The sequence below is a fragment of the Terrapene carolina genome, unplaced genomic scaffold (genome assembly GCF_002925995.2).
Source record: "Terrapene carolina triunguis isolate 2854851 unplaced genomic scaffold, T_m_triunguis-2.0 Scaffold120, whole genome shotgun sequence".
NCBI lineage: Eukaryota > Metazoa > Chordata > Testudines > Emydidae > Terrapene > Terrapene triunguis.
In genome coordinates, this window is record NW_020664471.1 from 6,633,208 (window position 1) to 6,653,288 (window position 20,081).

At 40.4% G+C, this 20,081-nt stretch overlaps 1 protein-coding gene across 1 annotated transcript in view; it reads right to left on the reverse strand.

The window, feature by feature from the left end:
* Positions 1–2,793: 2,793 nt before the first annotated feature.
* Positions 2,794–20,081, reverse strand: part of THADA (THADA armadillo repeat containing) — a 324,328-nt gene continuing 307,040 nt past the window's right edge. Inside the window, exons 37-38 of the mRNA XM_029911747.1 lie at positions 5,592–5,758; positions 2,794–4,415 (exon numbers count right to left, since the gene is read on the reverse strand). Coding sequence (XP_029767607.1) covers positions 4,071–4,415; positions 5,592–5,758 — 512 coding nt within the window. The 3' untranslated portion in view covers positions 2,794–4,070. The remainder of the gene's footprint in view (positions 4,416–5,591; positions 5,759–20,081) is intronic.

A 20,081-nucleotide genomic window follows, 5' to 3' on the forward strand; every position in this document is an offset into this window, starting at 1 on the left:
GAACGCCCAAAAAGGGAGCTAATCCTCCCCCCCCCCCGACAAAACACAAGAGGTTTTTAACCCCCCCGAACCCGCCAGGAACCCCCCCTTGTCCCCCCCCCCCCCCGACATTCATAAATCTGGCCTGACTCCGACATCCAGGCTTGTATAAACACGTTCAACAGCACGATTCTGCATTCCCAATACTTGCGTTTGCTAACAGTTGGAACATATGCAAGGGGAAAATGGATGCGCGTGTAAAAGTTTCCCTGCATTTTAGGGGTTACAAAAGCAGTGGAGACGTTTGATCCTCTTTCGGTTTTTTCTGAGCCGGGATGTCAAGCCCTGAAAATCCGAGGGCAAGTCTGCCCACGTCAGCAGGAAACCTGCACTTTGCAAAGAAATGTACCAAAGGAAAAGTAACTTCAACGGCGTTTTATTGGGACATTTTGCGCCGGGTCTTCACACCAGTTTTTCGCAAAACGGCTCACGCCTCCATTTGGCTTCCTCCTCAGTGTGACTGTGTCCAGCCCCGCGGAGAAATGCACTTCTGGGAACGACTGCAGTTTAGCAACGTCTCAGCGCAGGAGCACAGTCCCTCCTCCTGCAAAAGGCAGCACAGGGTGCGATATTTCACCCCATTGCTCAATCTGTTAAAAGGTCACAGTTGCTAACAGTGTTAATAAACTATAAAGGACGAGAAACTCTAACGTGGGCCATTTACGTTTAAAAATAAAAGATACCCGAGGGGGGAAAAAGCACCAAATCACATTCCTTTCTGTACCACAGTCCTTCATGGGACAAATCTCTAACTCACCAAATGCACCTTTTAAACTAATCTACTTGGCAGCGCTTTCTAACTCGCGTCTGAGAAGCTGCGTTGCTAAATTGGAGGTGGACGTGACATGTTGACATTTAGTCCCGCAGTGGTTTTATGGTAATATGTCACCCTCTAGTGCCTCAACCCTGCGAAGGCATCCCAGTTAGAGGAGGCAACAATATTTTATTATTTTCATCGGTATCCAAACAAAACTTAAGTTTTCCTTTAATATTTTCCTGAAGTTCTGTGAAAACATTACAGTTGTGAGTGACTTACCACGTAAGGAGACTCAGTTCCTCAAATGGGGAAAAAATTTAAACTGGGATTAACATTATATATTTCCAATAATGTGTATTTTCTCCTTAGCTGCCTCCATTCATTTCGTTTCATGCTAATATGGTTAGTTCAAACTTCCCTCTCCTCCCCCTATTCAAAAACTAAACCGTGTAATAAGATTTGAAAACACCATCTAGGGGGCAGATCCTGCCCCTTAGTTACCAGTCTAAGTAAATACATAGTTTATGAAGATAATCATGCAAGAAGCAGTGTATAATCAGCCTTTGAACGACAAATACTTTGATACATTGACTTAGATCAAATACATCACAGATAAGTACTCTCTACTAGACTGCTAATCCTGTACTGCAGCTGCTGTTTAAGGTTTAAAGGTTTCTGATTTAGTAGTTATACAGTAACCCAAGTCACCAACAATATGTGGTGAAATGTATGCAAGATGATGTAAAATTATTTGCTCTCTATAAACTAAGAGATATTACTTAGTTTAAAGTTACACGTTTAAAAACATTGATAAGGAAGATTAAGATTTAAAGTAATTTTGTTCACTGATTAACCATGTTCTTGAGGCTTTACAAAGTTACTTATGTTCTGTTATAAATCTTGTGGATATACTACTGTGCTGTTAAAAGTTGTCTTACTCATTTTTATACCATTCAAACTACCAAGCCCCACACAAGAAGAGCAGCAGTGAAGGATTTTTGAAATCCAGAGGGATTAATTTCTATTTGTATTATAGCATAAAAAGTGAATAGCTACACCAGATGTTAAAAAAAAGTTGGAAAGGTGTGTAAAGTGACAGTTGCTAACTATTAGTGTTGAACAAATGTACTTACGAATAGCAGATAAAATTTATGCTATTAATCTAATGAACAGAAAACAGCTTTTTCATAAAATATATTTATGATGACTAATCTGGATTCGGTGTGTATTTATTTATTAGTAAATAGGATAAAATGAATACCTGTGAACTGTCCTTTCATTGTAAACCAAGTTTTCCTTTGCCTCATTGAAATCTCATGGTTCTTTATTATTGTAAGTTATTTACATGAGAAATGCTGAATCATGAAACTGCAGTTACAGAAAATATTGATGATAAAAAGTCACTGAAATAAAAGATAATGTTCTGTTTTGAAAATAAACCACGTAGGCTTTAATTTCAGCTTAGTGCTTATGCAGTGGAAAGCAAATATTATGTCAAACTGCTCTCTTCCACTTTTAACTCTTAAATAAAAATGTTTAATTGTGACAATCTAATGCATTTTTTCAAAATATTTTTCAGAGCCTAGTTTAGCAGCCCATTCTAGTTATAACAGTATTATGAAAAATTAACAATGATACAACTAAAACTTGCTAGAGAAATTCATTTTACATTAATCGAACTGGGCTTCAGGTTTACATTGAAGATTAAGCTATATACATTAATGTGAAACCCAGCACTGTTTCACTAGTTCTTAGAAAATGTTGTATTATAGTGCCACCTACTGGGATACTAAGAATATAACTTAAAGCATCTGAAGTATTGAGCTTCAGAAAATCTTGTATTAAACTATTAATTACACCTCTACTTTGATATAACACTGTTCTCGGGAGCCAAAAAATCTTACCGCATTATAGGTGAAAGCACGTTATATCGAACTTGCTTTGATCCGCCGGAGTGCGCAGCCCCACACCCCCAGAGTGCTGTTTTCCTGCGTTATATCTGAATTCATGTTATATCGGGCCGCGTTATATCGGGGTAGAGGTGTACTTTTCAGTAAGATTTCAAATTAACATTTACTAAAAGACAAGAAAGGGTGAAAGTGCAAATAAAGAATCACTGTTTGCTCATAACCCCATCACTCTTGCAGTGATAATTTAAAAATCAGTCTAAAGCAAGTTATATCTTTGTTTTGGTTACTGCATGCATTCTATACAGGTTTTAGCTCTTGATTAAATAATGCACTGAGTCTTTTTAATTATTTATTTGAACTTATTATTATCTTGGAACCAAATTCAAGAATTCAGAAAGAGAAATCTACAAAGCACACATAAATAAGAGAACTCCAGATCTGTTTTGATGATTTGAGACAACACATTGCTATATTCCAAATCTCCTAAAACAGACATTAATGTCAAAATAAAATTATTCTGATCACCATCAGAAGGTTGCTATCAGATTTGCTCTATTTTGTAAAGGCCCGATTCTACTATCTTTACTCAGACCTTACTTACAGAGTAAAGCATACTCTAGGTGAGCAAGCATGACCTCATACGTTTTATTTTGAACACAGTGGTTTTCATTCTGGAAAGGGCTTCAAACCCAGCCTCTGGTTTGAAGGCAAAAATGTTAGCACTCTGATACCTATTTTCTTTGCAGGAGCAATCAGGCAGCACTTACACATCTATTTGCACCTGCAAAACAAGAGGTCACTTTTAAAAATCAGGCTCCTTTACTTCCCCCTGGTTAAAAATGGAATGAAGTTAAAAACTCTGATTCAGGCTTGGCATAAGCAAGCAAGGGAAGCCAATATTTTTTTTTAGGAACAGTTTTTAAAAAAAATAAAACAGTATCAGGTTAATACTCTGAGTGTGTTAAGAATTGCTACATGCTGACAAAAGGAAAAACAAAGTCAAGAATTATGGCATTGGAGTAGAGGAAGAATAACTTGTGGGATAAAACACACCAGATTTGCAGGTGGCTTGCACCTGGATGAATGGAAAATATTAAGGTTAGCTGCTTTGCGTCCTACAGTAGCTGCAATAAACTATGCTGGTCTGAATGAAATTAGTAAATGCATTAAAAAAATATTCTCCTACAGCAATTCTGACAAAGATTCAATGGACTCATGAAAAATGTGTTTTTAGCATATACTATTAAAAAAGTTTACTACAGTCATTAAACAAATATATCCCGTCCAAACCTAGAGAGAATTCAACTCTTTGTTCACAATGTAGTAAAATTTATACAACCAGCACAGGACAAACTGCCAGTGTTTCATTTTTCAGGATTTTCTTTGTTCTTGCAAGTTTCATCATCAAGTTCAAGCAAGGTTAATATCTTAAGGCAAGTTGATATTCTTTCGTTCTGAATGGCTAATCTTGTGAATTCCACAGTTTTGGAAAATTCTGGAGTTGGAGGTAGCTCTTTAAGAAGCTGTGTAACAAGCTTCGCTTGATCAGATGCTCTTCTTGCCAATCGAAGGAATTCTCCTTGATCTGGCGAATTTAAGCGAGTGGCTGGTATGAGCAAGAACAGATGTTTACTAAGTTGTCTGACGTTAGTCAGCGTCTCTGCCCAAAAATTCACTTCCCCTTTATTAAACAGGTTGTCATCTTCCATCTCAATGAAAAGAAAAACAACAATGATCAGTGGTTTGATGATAAAGGGGAAATAATCCAATATTAAACAACATTAAGGGGAAATAATGCGGATATAAAATATTACTAAAACAGTTTATTTGCTGTTTTATGTGAGGGTAAGAATTCATATACGTATCTTCAATTTATTCAAAGATTTGGAAAGCAAAAAACAAAGTTTCCCAGTGTGCCAATGACATATCTCCAGAAATCAGGCACTTATGATGTAATTTTTATTTTTGAAATAGTGGAAGTAAAAAACAGCCTAAATATTAAAATGTGCATGTTGGGGAGTGCAGAATTAGCTTGCCTTCCACTGTGTCACTGTCTTATATTATGCAGAGCCCTCTGTAATCAGTATGGTAATTGGGCATATCATGGAGCTTTTGGAGTAGATTAATTAATAAAGGAAAATTACATCAGTCAACAAAACAGTAGTAGAACATCAAAAAGACATACCTAAACCAAATGCTTAAGAAAAGTTTCATAAGACATTTGAATGGTCATTTTATCATATCAGTTGTCAGCCAGTGTTTCAAAGATGTAGCTGTTGCCACTACTACCAGTTTACTTTATAGTATTATATTCATATTGCTTGGCCTTTCAAAGGCAAGTTAGCTCCTAACATACAATATTAAGTTCTGTAGGCCCAATCCTGCGAAGTCTTGTTTATGCAAATAGTCCTACCCACTGAAGTCAATGTTTCAATGAGTGAGAATGATTCATGTGCGTAAGATTGTGTAGTATTGAGCCCACAGAATATAACAAAAGTTGAAAGCTCTGGAAAAACTAGTACAATAGCATGAAGTAAACCAATAGTAGCAGGAGTAATGGACTTGGACTTCAGATATGCTGAGCATCTAAAACAGCTATTAACATCAATCAGTTTTATAGATGATCAGCACCTCTGAAAATCAGGCCCTGCATCTTTGAAATGTTGGGTGACAACTGATATGTTAAAATAACCCAGGAAGTTCATTAAACTTTTTTTAAAAAGAGTATGGTTTAGTGTTGACATCAATGGGACTACTTATATGAGAATTGCAGGATCAGGCCCAATTTATTTATTTATTTTAAACAGACCGTTGTCACTGTGAATGTTTTACTTTAAAGTTTAAGTCTGTTCCATCTCCAGAAATTAAGTAGTTTTTAGAATTACCAGAGTTGTAGTCTCCAAATCTTTTTTTAGCTCATCCTCCCCCAGCAGCCACTCCAGTAACACTGGGACACCAGCACTGGTTTGATTCCACTGCTGAAGCAGCTCACACAGTATGCCAAATGCTAAATCCAAGGCCATGGATGCATTTACTACACGAAAGGCAAACTCTGCGGAGAGAGAACAGGAAGACTAATGTAAATTGAGACCAAACATCATTTTACATTAACAGTGGCATATAAGTGAGCTCTCATATGAATACCAAGGCTGAACTTACAAAAGCAAATTTAGAATGCTAATTTACAGTCACAAGTAGTTAGAAATCTATGCTTAGCCAACTGTGGGGGTTGGGCTCTTTTCTTATTTCAAAATAATACATGAAACACCTAAGACAATTACGTTTAAAAATTACTATTGTGCATATAGTAACATTCAGTATTATGGATCTAAGTATACGAACATGTCCCTTGCTTTCAGACAAGGTCATCACATGGTAGACTGTGACTGTATGTTAAGAGTAATACACAAAATGCAGCTATGTTTTAAATTACATCTAATGACACCATGGATCTCAATACTCACAGCATAGTGGCATGCTTTTCAACCAAACCTCCATAAAATAAATCAAATTACAAATATAGACAAAACAACAAAGGTTAAAATAAACCCATAAAAGCCAGAAAAATTCAGGCCCTGTTTACATAAGAGTTCAAGGCATCTTTAGCCAGAATTGGGTTTAAACACAGGTCTTGCTAGCAGGATGCTAATATAGTTTCCCTGGACAGTGGAGAAATGGATGAACCACCATGCTATAAACTGTACCCATGCACTCTTAGCTACACTGCGTTTCTTCCCTAGATTTCCAGCTGGTGCAAATTATGTTTTAATCACTGTGTTTGCTTGCTCTCAATGACTGTGGTAAAAATGCCAGCAACCTTCTAGAGCTCTGTCTACAATAGAGTTCCCATTGTTGCTATCAGCAGTAGAGCTCACTAGTGGTAAAATATAGGGGGGAAATCCTAGTGCAGGCAAATTCCCTGACTAGAGCATGATATAAAACGGATTTTAGCACGGTTCATCTATATTCACCAGAGAAAAGCTATTCATGCAAAGGGCTTATTTTTAAAGTAATGCTATTCTCCTAGACACCTTTTTACCAGGACAAAGGAAGGTGGAATGATGTAATCACAGCTACCCAGAAAGTCAGTCACACTTGGAGGCTGGCACTGACTTCCTCTTTCTGAGGATTCATTTCGTCTGGCAAAGGAAAAGGATTGTTGAGATTAAAAATGAACAAAAATGCAGACAGAAAAAGACTAAAACATTGGAAGCAACTCCCTCTGAGCTGCAGCGTGGATCTCTATTGTGTATTTTTAACTTACTTTACGGCTGATTTTCAGATATGCAAATTGAACAGATCCACAATGGAGTTTGACATCTGCACTAGGACTAGGCAAACACAAATGCAAAGGAAGGAAAGAAAGCAGTGAGACTGTTGGGCAAAGGAATGTGAGGGTGCAGGCAAGGCTACTGTGGGCACAGAGACCTGACAGGAAATGGGAGGGAGAAGGGGCACGATATTGGACAGGATAGGGCAAGGTACTGAAAGGGTACGAGGGGGAGACTGGACAGGAGACTGTAAACATAAGAATGGCCATACTGGGTCAGACCAATGGTCCATCTAGCCCAATATCTTGTCTTCCTACAGTGGCTGGTGCCAAATGCTTCAGAGGAGTAAACAGAACACGGCAATTTATTACGTGATCCATTCTCCTGTCATCCAGTCCCAGCTTCCAGCAGTCAGAGGTTTAGGGACACCCAGAGCATCAGGTTGTGTCCCTGATCATTTTGGCCCATAGAATTGATGGACCAATCTACCATGTACTTATCCAATTCTCTGTGAAGGGAGAGTACAGTGATATGGAAAGGGGATGAAAGAGAACAGAACAGCAACTTCTCCATCTTAAGAGTTTAGAAGAGGCTAAGCGGGAAGACGGGACATGCTGGCCGCTGCTTCCCGCAGCTCCCATTGGCTGGGAACAGCGAACCGTGGCCACTGGGAGCTGCGGACGGCCGTGCCTGAGGACGGTCAATGTAAACAAACTGTCTCACAGCCCGCCAGCAGATTACCCTGATGAGGGTGACCAGATGTCCCAATTTTATAGGGACAGTCCCGATATTTGGGGCTTTTTTTATATGGGCTCCTATTACCTCCCATCCCCTGTCCTGATTTTTCACACTTGGTATCTGGTCACCCTAACCCTGATGGGCCGCGTGCGGCCTGTGGGCCACAGGTTGCCCACCACTGCCTTACACATTGCAGACCACAAAACCTTGTCCACTCACTGCTTTAATAGACCTATAACCTCTGGTTGAGTTACTGAAGTCCTGAAATCATGATTTAAACTAAAGATTTCGAGTTACAGAGATTCCACCATTTACTCTAGTTTAAACTTGCAAGTGAGCTGTTCCCCACGCTGCAGAGGAAAGTGAAACTCCTCCAGGGTCTCTGCCAATCTGACCCAGCGGAAAATTCCTTCCCAACCCCAAATATAGAGGTCAGTTAGACCCTAAGCATTTTGTCAAGACCCAACAGTTAGAAAGAACCTGGGAAAGAATTCTCTGTAGTAACTCAGAGCCCTCCCCATCTAGTGCTCCATCACTGGCTGCTGGGGATATTTGCTACTAGCAGTCGCAGCTCAGCTGTATACCATTGTAGGCAGTCTCATCATACCATCCTCTTCATACACTTATCAAGCTCAGTCTTGAAGCCAGTTAGGTTTTTGCCCCACTGATCCCCATGGAAGGCTGTTCCAGAACTTCACTACTCTGATGATTAGAAACTTTTGTCTAATTTCAACCTAAACTTGTTGATGGCCAATTTATATCAATTTGTTCTTGTGGCAACATTGGCATTTAACTGAAATAACTCTTCTCCCTCCCTGGTATTTACCCCTCCGATGTATTTATAGAGAGTAATCATGTCTCCCCCTAGCCTGTGTTTGGCTAGGCTAAACAAGCCAAGCTCACTGAATATCTTCTCATAAGGTAGGTATTCCATTCCTCTGATCATCCTAACAGCCCTTCTCTGCACCTGTTCCAGTTTGAATTCATCTTTCTTAAACATGGGAGACCAGAATGGCACACAGTATTCCAGATGAGGTCTCACCAGTGCCTCATATAATGGTACTAACACACTTCCCTATCTTTACTGGATAAACCTCGCCTGATGAACCCTAGGATTGTGTTAGCCTTTTTCACATATCGCTGGCTCATAATCATCCAGTGATCAACCAATACACTCAGGCCTTTCTCCTTCTTTGTCGCTTCCAACTGAAACTCCCCAGCTTGTAGTAAAAATTCTTGTTGTTAGTTCATAAGCGCATGACCTTGCACTTTGCGCTATTCAATTTCATCCCATTTCTATTACTCCAGTTTTCAAGGTTGTCCAGATCTTCTTGTATGATATTCCGGTCCTCCTCTGTATTGGCAATACCTCCCAACTTTGTGTCATCCGCAAATTTTATTTAGCACACTACCACTTTTTGTGCCAAGGTCAGTAATAAAAATTTGAACAAGATTGGTTCCAAGACCGATCCCTGAGGAACTCCACTAGTAACCTCCCTCCAGCCTGACAGTTCACCTTTCAGTATGATCTGTTGTAATCTCCCCTTTAGCCAGTTCCTTCTCTACCTTTCAGTTCTCATATTAATCCCCATCTTCTCCAATTTAACTAATAATTTCCCATGTGGAACTGGTGCCATTCCTGCAGGTCTGCGCCAGCCCATTGGCGATCGCCGCCTCGAGCCCGAGGAACACTGCCTGGAGTCCAGGGACCTACGCCGGGTACTCTGACAGGCAATCTGACCCGCATCTGGGGGCTAGTGGTGCTGTTTGGGCGAGTGCTAACAGGGCGCCCCCTGCTGCGAGAAACTCTGATGGGGACCATTGAAAGGGTCCCAAGGTTGGTTTACCCCTTGAACGGGGAACCTCAGTGGCCGGCATGGGCGGCATCAGCAGGGACAGAATGTCCTTAGTGGCCTAAAAGGCCTCAGGCGTGGACAGCACCGCCATGTGCCAAGTGCCTCTGCTGCTCCCCAGGGTGGCGGGTGGATCTTTGAGTGGGCCCAACCATTCAGCGGGTGTCAGAGCCTGGCCACCGTCTGGAGGGGAAGAACTGCCCTTCACAGGTCTTTGCTCTTCTCCGGTCCTCTCCTTCCCTTTATGGGACATAGGAGATCGCCCCCTCTTGGCCTTTCTTTGCTTTTTAGCCAGTACCAGGGATGGGGATCGGCGCCGGTCTGAGGCCAGTGCTCAGCACTGAGGCCGCGGTGCTAGGAGCAGAGTTCTATCTGGTCAGCTCTGAGGCCGGTGCCAGGGCCAACTCCATAAGGAGCACTTGGAGACAGGGCCGTCCCTAGCCATTTTGGTGCCCTACGCAACTGCCCCACGGCCACAGCCCGCTCCGATCTGCTCCCCTGGTTCCCAGCCTTGGGAGGCAGAGGGGAACCGCCCCCCAGCACTCACCGGCGGAGCGGAGCAGGCTGGGGCCGGGTCGCTCTACTTACTGTGCGGTGAGTGCAGGCACCACCCTACAGCAGACCTCATGAGATTGGGGGCGGAGAAAGGCGGGGGCTTTGGGGAAGGGGTGGAGTGGGGGCAGGAAGAGGCGGGGCAGGTGTGGGAAGAGGCGGGGTGGGGCGGAGCAGGGGCGGGGCCATTGGGAAGAGGTGGAGCAGGGGCTGGAGCATCACGCAGCTGCGCAGGGCACCAGGAAATGTGGTGCCCCAAATTTCCTGGTGCCCTACGCAGCTGTGTACTTTGCGTATGGGCAGGGATGGCCCTGCTCAGAGACGAATGTCCAGCTCCTTTTTGGTCTGCAGTCTGAAGCTCTTGCAAATGTGACATTTGTCGCTCATGTGGGTTTCCCCTAAGCACTTCAGACAGCTTCTATGGGGATCGCTGACTGGCATGGATTTCTTGCAACAATCACAATGTTTGAAGCCTGGGGACTGGGGCATGCCCCATCCCTATGCTAAGTCCCGTTTGGGACTAACAAACTAACACTAAATCTATACTAAGGGAACTATAAAACTAACGAATTTCTAACAACTATAAACAGAAAGTTCACAACTTGGCACAGTTGAGAAGAGTAAGTTTGCTGATGCAAGGAGACGTTCCAGCACCGTCACTGGCAGTAAGGAGGAACTGAGGGTGGGGGGAGTCAGTGGCGCCCTTTATACCAGTGCATACGCATGCCACTCCAGAGGGCACCAGAGCCAGTCCCCTACGGATACCACTGAGGGAAAAACTTCTGGCACTAGTGTATGTGGCAAGCACACACACCTACAATGGAATGGACATAAGCAAGCACTCGAAGAACCAAGGTTGTCCCCTACAGCCAGTTCTTCTGTGAGGTCTTCACTACTCACCAATACCAAATCTAAAATGGCATCACCTCGACGACTATTTGGTGAAGAAATCTGTCAGCTATCACACCCAGGAAAATATGGGTCCTACTATTTTTAGTAGCACTTGTCCTCCAATCTCTACCTGGGAAGTTAAAGTCTCCCATAATCACACAATTCCCAGTAGTATTTATTTAATTAAAAACAGTAAAGAAGTCTCTATCCATATCCAAATCAGACGCTGGGGGTCAGTAGGATACCCCAAGCACTGATGTTGATCACTTCTTTTTGGGACTGACTATATGTCCAGTTGCATACATTCAATCAATCCACCCTTTCTTTACTCACTACTTCTTTACTCAATAGCATATGTTCTATTACCCTAATTAACTGAACTATTAACATTAATAATTACAGACACTGATGTACAGGAACTAGATTATTGAAGTATTTTTGCTGTTATTTTATCCATCACTCATCTGTATAATTTCTCATATTGAGATCATACGTATACATAGCAACTTGAAAATCTGGCATAGAGTAGATCAATGACTAAATATGTGTAAAATGCTTTGAAGATGAATAGTACTACATAAGTGCAAAGTAAAAGGACAATAATTGATGTTATATGCATGCATAAAGAGGAAGAATACAACTCTCTTTATAGATAACTTTAAAAGAACTTACATAGTTTTCACTGAAGTATTTAATGTTTATAGGCAATAGACAAACATCACTGACTTCAATTAGCCTTATCTATATATTACTTGATATTGTGTTCATAATTCAGAGTAATGTGAATGTAGAGTCCTAACGAAAGTGATTCAATGACCCAGTATTACAAGCCTCTCACATTGTAAACAATGTTGTTCAGAACCAGTTGTCTGCATCATTTAGATATTTTATACTTATATAGTCATTCAACTTACTACTACTAATGAAAACTAAAATAGCAGGAATTGAATCTGAAGAGTCAGACTGCAAGAGGCTACTAATGAACGTAACAAACAATGTAAGCATTCCATAAAGGGCAGGATCTATAGGCTCATTCACTGTAGAAGTGTTGAAATGATCACTTATCAGTTCTCAAAACTCTAGGACATGTATAAGTTCCAACATGCAAAAATGTCCGTCATAAACAAGATTATTATCTTGTTAAATAAAGCCACTTCGGTGGTTGAAATACACAAAATGCTCTGTGCTTTAAACTAGTAGTTACAAGATAAAGCATAAGAATTAATAATACTGCTTGAAATGAAAAATAGAAGATAAAAATAAGGTATTAGATGTTTTTCTATGTTCAGGAAGTAAATTTTCATAAAGGGGGAGGGATAAGTACTATAGTGGTTTGAGTTTTCTTTGTTAATCCACCCAAGGAAGAATTAGACCTCCCACATACACATTCATATACCACAAGTCCTTTGATCACACCAGATGTGAACATTTCTCCTGGTAGCCTATTATGTGTCCTCAAAATATACTCTTTTTAAACTTTTGTATTATACTAAGAATTGGGGGGGAAAAAAACCATTGAGTACAGCGGAATAAAGTATACATACAAAGAATGATAAAATACAAGCAAAATAAAAAAGGCAGGACACAGACTATGAGAACAAAGATCAAAAACTAGAGTTACGTGTCTATAAACTGTTTCCTAATTGGTTTTACATGAGTAATTGTCAAACAATAATTTAGCTTTAGTTTATAGAATAGTGCAAGTTATAGAAGAAAATTTGTCATTCAATACAAATATAAATAGAACTAATTGGTTCAATATTTAGAGCTCAGTATAAAAATCCTGTTGGGGCTCACAAACAACAACATTGTGCTATCCAAGAGCAACAATAGGTTTTAGGAGAATGAAATTAAAGGAGGATTTTTAGGTAGATGGGATACAATAAATCAAGCTGAAATTTAGCCAATTTTACTTTTTGTAAGAAGTGCCATGCGATGTAGATAGGTAAATAATTACATGGTTATTATGCCATCCTAGTAACTCAGTGTTTCACAAATACCCTGTAAAGTAGGGTAATATTATCATCCTCATTTTACTGAAGCGAGAGATTGAATTAGTGAAGTTCACAGAGTGAAACTATGGCAAATCTGGGGATTGAATCCAGATATACTGAGTCTCACTTCAGTACCTTAAACACAACATGATACATGCCTCTCTTTTTAATGTATGACAGGTCAGCTTTTCAGTTTAACATCTCATCCCAAAAATGGCAGCTTCAGCTGCACAATGTCCCTAGTACCATGCTGGTGCATTGATTCAGTATTCACACAAAGGAAATCACCAACTCCTGACTCACTAGTAACACTATTTGCAGCATCCCAAGTTTTCTTTGTAGCTCTTCTCTATGTACTGAACAGGGCTAACCCTATTCTCATCATATAACATGAAATCACAACCCAGTGTCGTATTGCTGCAGACAGACATTTATCTAGTATTTTGTGTGTGTACACATCACAAAATAGGCAACGTCTTTAAGGGAAAGAAATTCCATTGACCTAGTGGGCTAGGGAAGAGAGTCTGGAAAGCTGGAGCACAATTCTACAGCCATGCAGTATATAGAGAGAACCTGCTTACATGAAGCCCTTTGACAGCTTTTCCAGATGTGGATCTAGGAAGAGAGATGGCAAATATGTGCATTGGTAAAATGGGAGAAGAAAAATACCAAAATTATAGAACAAGCAGCAGGTAAAAACCCAAGAAGGTCCATAGCCCTGACTTATTCTCCAGAGTCACTGCTTCAGCCTGACAGTCCTTTTGAACATATCAAGGGTTAAAAACAGAAGACAGACGAGAGAGAGAGAGAAAATTACTAACTTTTGTCTTAGCACCCCCAGTATGTTGGCCTGGAATTGTTGTTTGAAAATGTGCTAAGTTTACTGTACTTTGTCATTTCAAATTCATTTATAAATTAGGAAGTTCCCTTTTTTAAAAAAGACCATTTATGTAAAATCTATTCTGTAAGCAGATTCCTTTTATAATGTTTCATACAATCAAAGGAGATTAGATCATTTTAGTCCTCTAGAGAAATATCTTTCCCCATATTACATACAACTAAATCATCTGGTTTCCATTTCATTGCCTGAATCTCTGGTTTGTAGCTGTACTTGTTCATAACAACTTTTTAAGAGAGGCCTTTCCTTGACATCAAGTTTAAAAAAAAGTCAAAGTATAACAGTATTTCAAAACAAAGTGTTCAAAACTTGTTGGAGGTTCTTGCACATATTTTTTCTAGTCTTGGTCTACAAAGCATAGTGATACTCAGTGTTGCTTTAAAGGTCTCATCTTACCATAATTAAAGAAGTTCACAACTCAGTTTATTCAGTCCTGTGCAGTAAATATGTTTCATGAATAAAATAATTACTTGAAATTCTTTCTTGAGCCGTAAGACACACAAAAATATATTTATCACGTAACTGTTTAAAACTCACTCTTCGAACATGGAAGAAAGAAAATCTTCTAGCTCTCACAGCAGCAGATAGATGTCCTAAGTATTAAAAATGTCTACCCTCTACATACCAGACTTGCTTTGAAAAGGGGTTTGTTAGGAAATAATTGCAGACAGCAGAAATTCTAGAGGGGATGAACTTAGGACATTTACCACTTGCCTTTATCACCTTTCACAAAGAAAACTGTACCTCGGTAGTCAGCAGAAAACCAATACTTCCCGAGTGCCATTTGGCTGCTAAAAGTATTTAATAAAGAGAAACATGGAGAATCTCACAGGTTCTGAAAACGAGTAACACCTATTTTTTTATTCACCTATTTGTTCTAAATTTAGAACAGAATAAGGACACAGGTTAATACGGTCTACTTACTGAAATAAAGAAATAGTGGCAATATGAACATGGAGATTAACATAGTTTAAAAGACAAATACAATTCAAATTAAACATATACCTAAGAATTTGTTTATTGTGCTGTTCCATTTAAAGCTGCTCCTTTTTGCTTACTCCCAAATTCTGTGAATGGGAAACCCTTCTTGCCAAACACAAACTGTGAATTGCATTTAAATTCAAAATTAAAAAAAAACAAAAACAAACAACAACCAATTCTGAGTCTTGTGCTAACAGACACCATTTCATTAAAAAGGACACTGTTTATTATATTGGTCATACGTGGGCCTAACAAAAATATAGGAAACCAAGTTGCTACTTGATAACATTAGTGACTAGTTTCTGTCCCACAGCTCTGGGCCCTTTGTGCTCTTCAGATGGAGCTAAGGGAATGGAAAGGAGACATTCTCCCCCCCCATCCCCTCCAGCTGGAAGGAATCCCCAGCAAGGTTTCAGTCAGACAACTCTGATGACACTTGCAACCCTCAGCATAGGGGATGTGTTGGAGCATGGATGGGAGTGTCAGGGCCATGGGTGGAGCACAATACACTCTGGCAATCTCTGGCAGGTTCCATAGGGACCATATCCAGCCAGCAACCTGAAAGCAGCCCTTATGCTTAACCTTAAGCTACTCTATGGCCAGATCAACAGTAGGAGTGCTTTAATGTTTTAAGCATATTGATATATTGTGCCAGCAAAGTGCTCCTAATGTGGATCCAGTTTATGCCGATAAAAGCCCAGCTGTGCCGGTATAGCTTATCCCCTCCCCATACTGATATAAAATATACCAGTTTTGCCAGTGTAGCTGCATCTACACTAGCGGCTTTTGGTGACACAGCTATGTTGGTCAGGGATAACACACCTGACTGACACATATATACTGGCAGAAGCCTGTAGCACAGACATGGCTTTGTTACACCAGGACTGGTTTAGAATGGCCCCAAAGTTGGGGAGCCAAATGCAATTCCCTTTTGGCTTCTCCCCCCCCCCCACAGCTGCAACCAGTGAAAGTTGGGCACAGTTGAAGATCTGGCTCCAAGAAGAGGGAAAGCGAGTCCCAGCTCTTCCGTGTCACCTACAAAAAATTGGTTAGCTAATAAAGCACAGTTTAAGGGGTAGTTATAGTTGAAGTGTTTGCATTTAATTTTTTTTCTTTACATTAAGGAGTATATAATTCTACATCTTGATTATATCCTTCTTTCCCATCTCGGTATACTGCTTGACTTCTTACAGTGTAAGCTCCTTAGGCCAAGGACTATGTTTTCCTGTGTATATGTGTATACCGAGTTCCTAGAACATTGTGGGTGATACTGCAAAACAAAAAGTTTAAACCTGAATTACTATCTGTGGCCCCGATCCTGCAAAGATTTAAGGATCTGCTTAGCTTTATACACTGTGAGTAGTTGGCCTCAATGGGATTACTCACAGTGAGTAAAGTTAAGCATTTGTTAAAGTCTTTGCAGGGTCAGGGGGTTCATAAAGTCACAAATGATGTAATATTTTTAGAAAGATTGTGACTATTAGCAGAAATATGAGACGTGTCAATTTAACCTGGGGACAGAGGCAGTACCTGAAAAGTACCTTTTACTCTTATTTTTTAATTGACTACATTTCAAGTTGAGAGTGTCCCTTTCGTTTCAGGCTTCCAACAGCTGTTTTTAATCCTTTAATACTTTTCTTAAGTGATAGCTATTCCATTTAAGGCCTTGATTCACCTACTTTTTTAAAGAAAAGTAGGTGAATCAAAACCCTTAATAGGGTAGCCTATATTATAAGTGCAAATACAATAAAATATGTTTTAGGACAAGTTGATTTTATTTTACATTAACCACAGATTAATTCTTGTTAAAGATTTGTATAAATGGGCATTTCACTTACTGCAAACTGCACAAAACAAACTAGGCTTTTAGTACTCTAATTACACATGTAAAGGGTGGTGCTTAATAAATCAATAACTCTGTTATATGAGAACATGGAAAAGAGATCAAGTTAGTTACCCAGCACTTGAAGAGGATACCTCAACCTCTTTATATTCAAATGACCTAACTGTGCACATGAATAAAATAATGGAGGACAACATGATTTACATAAGGGTATTAAAGCCTCAAGTTTTTAAGTAATCACTAGAGGTGGGATCGACAAAGGGACCTAAGTGTTGCAATGCTGAGTGTCATGGCACCTAACTTTTAGGCACCTAGAAAAATCACAGGAACAATACTGAGCCACAAAGCTGAGTGGGGAGAGATAGGCTCAAAAGCCAGCACGCTAGGCGGGGAGCCATCTAAGCTAGCCAATGGGCGATGCTGACAGCAGGGGGTGTGCGCTAAGCCCTAACTTCTCTCTCCAAGATAGGTGCCTAGCCCAGGCTGCATGGAGGTGCCTCTCTCTTTTCCCCCTTTTAGCAATGCACAACCAGGCCCTATCTCTGTTTAGGGATCCACAAACGGGAAACCACCACTTAGGTGGGAGATAGGTGTCCAGATGCGTAAAGAGAGGCAGCAGTACGCGTAATCGAGAGGTTGAAACATAGTCACCTAATGAGTTTAGGTGCCTACTGGGCTTGGCAGGAGTTTTCTGGATCACCGTGGAGCAAAACCTGGGACTTTGGCACCTCAACCCTAGACTTAGGTGCCTAAGTCTGTGGTTTAGATGCCTAAGTACTTAAGTAGATCTGGGTTTAACTCCATGAAAGATGTGATTCTGTGCTCTTGACCCAAGCAAAACCCCTATTGCTTCTGGGAGGAGAACAGAGTCAGGAGCAATGTCGGTTGGTAGACTGTCTCTGAAGAAATACATTTGGCACCCAAAGGTATTTCCAAGTCTGTTTAGCATGGAAGTTAAGGAAAATCTCCTATTCTATGATATTCTATGATCACCAATAAACCATATCCTCACCCACATCAGCTCAACAAATGTATCAAGCAGTAAATTGAGGAAAAATTAAAACTAAAACAATGGAGATGAAAGAGGATGTTCTCTTGGAGAGATGAATTCTCCTCAATAAATATTAATGACAACTAAGATCTTTTTACTAAATGTCACTTTACCAAGAAACTTTATTTTGTGGGGGCTATGCCAATGCAATACAAAAAAAGAGGGTAAAGGAACTGAGGAGTAGCTAAGATCTTCTCTACAATGGCAGTGGCATGTAGGTTTGTGCGCATTGCAGTAAAAGGCTGTGTCCACATTCATTGCTGTGTGCAGCTATACATCACTGTGAAGGGCTCTGGTAGTGTGGAGGCAGCAGGACAAGTCTCTGGCAGCAGGGAGCTGCTGGAGCCTTTCCCCACTGCCTTCCCTTTGCCAGAACCGTTCCCTGCTGTCTCCCTCATGGCTGGGAAAGGCGCCATCAGCAGGGCAGCATGACACCACACTTTGTTCATAGTATAGACATGGAAGGCAATGGCTGGGCTTGCAGAGAGCCTGTGTAGAGTATATGCTCTAGGGTTCTGGCTTGTAGGGTGCTCTACTCTATTTGCCTAAGCCATGCCTCACCATCTACACTGCTGTTTTCACCTGTGCTAGCTCCTCATGCAGTGCCCATACTCTATATGCTGCCACAAGTTTAGACCTACCCTCAATGTAAAAAAATTTTTTTCCTTGGGATCTTCTGGTTCAATAAGTTCAATACCAAGCTTGGAGTAGAGAATGAACTATTGTGAAAGAGAAAAAATGGCAGAATTCTACAGCTCTGAAGCAGCCATATATGTTGCTGTTTTTTCTTCTCGTGTGTGTTAAGTAGCTGCTACTTAAAATAAAATTCTTAAGCGCTTGGTGCTGGCCAGTTCCATTGCTGCCAAAACAAAAAATCCCAAATACAAAGACCAGTCATCATCCTGCCTCAGTGTGAAGGAAGAAATAACTCCTCCCTTTGCCATCCCCACAACCTCTTCAAGTATTTACTTTCCTTCAAAAGTAGAGGCATTTGGAAATCTCCTTGGAATTAAATATACTTGGTGAAGAGCAAGGGGCAAATTGAGAGAGCTGGAAGGGGAAAAATCACTCATGCTCCACTTCCTATGCCCTCTTGCTACTTTTCCTTTCCCTCAGCGTCCACTGTCTTTTCACTTTTGTCCCTTGATTACGCCCAAACATCCATTATGCACCCACCATCCTAGTCTCTGATCTCTACCTTCCTCTACTCTCCCTTGGTTACTTCTGGACCTTTCTCTCTGAAGTTCAGCTTTAAGCCCTATGGAATGAGAGGCTACAGTTAAGAAAAGGAACACATAGGCTATAAAAAAAAAAAAATTAGGAAATTTGCACTGAAACAGCAGTGACTGGTGCACATGGTAGTGAGAGTACTGTTTGTACCACTGAGGCTATTACACTAACAGTCACCATCCACATTGCCACTGCAATGTTGGAGACTGACGTGGTAGAGGGCACACCATGGTGAGACTTGCTTAAGCAAGACTAATCTAAAAACTGTAGGTGCAATGCTGGTGCACTGTGAGGAGCGTGGGTAAGAGGCTGTTGCATACATGCTAGGGGGACCACATGAAGTTGTCTAGCTTCTCTAGTACAAACAGGACCGTAGACCTTGGAATAGTCTTTGGAAAAAGAAGTGGAAGCCTCATTATTTGAATAACATTTACAACATGGGCAGCGTGGGAGCTCAATGCAAGAGACTACACAAGTTTCCTTTCTGCTTCAATACTAGTATAATCAGGAAAAAAATCTTGAATCTTTAAAAGTAATAAAGCAGAATATAGGCTTTCCTACAGTGTAATACTATAAGTGTCAAACACCACCAACTTTCAGCAAGATGCCCATTAACATCACTAAGCTCAGAAATGGTATTTATAATTATAGTTGATTTTTAATTACATTTAATTATTTATTAATGTCAAACTTCTTTTCAACATTTTGAATTTTCAGATTCCAGGGCTGAGCAAGTACAGTTGCCTTTTAAATATTCTCCCATATTTTTCAAGAACATCACAAATCACTAACACTGCATAATAGAACAGTAGTGCAACTGATGTGACTAAATGAAGTATTATCAGCAAAAGGTCCTCAGCCAGTCTTTGAAGGATGAGCTGATTTTAATTAATTCCAACTGGTTCACTCTTCCATTGTAATGAATGGAACTGCATTCTGGATAAGTTCCTTTATCCAGATAAGGACCTAGTATTGTGCAATAACTCTAAGAACAACTTGTAATGATGAACTGGTGTTAAAATGAAATGTGGGAATATTAGTACACGGTCACAGTGAGTCATGTGTTCTTATGG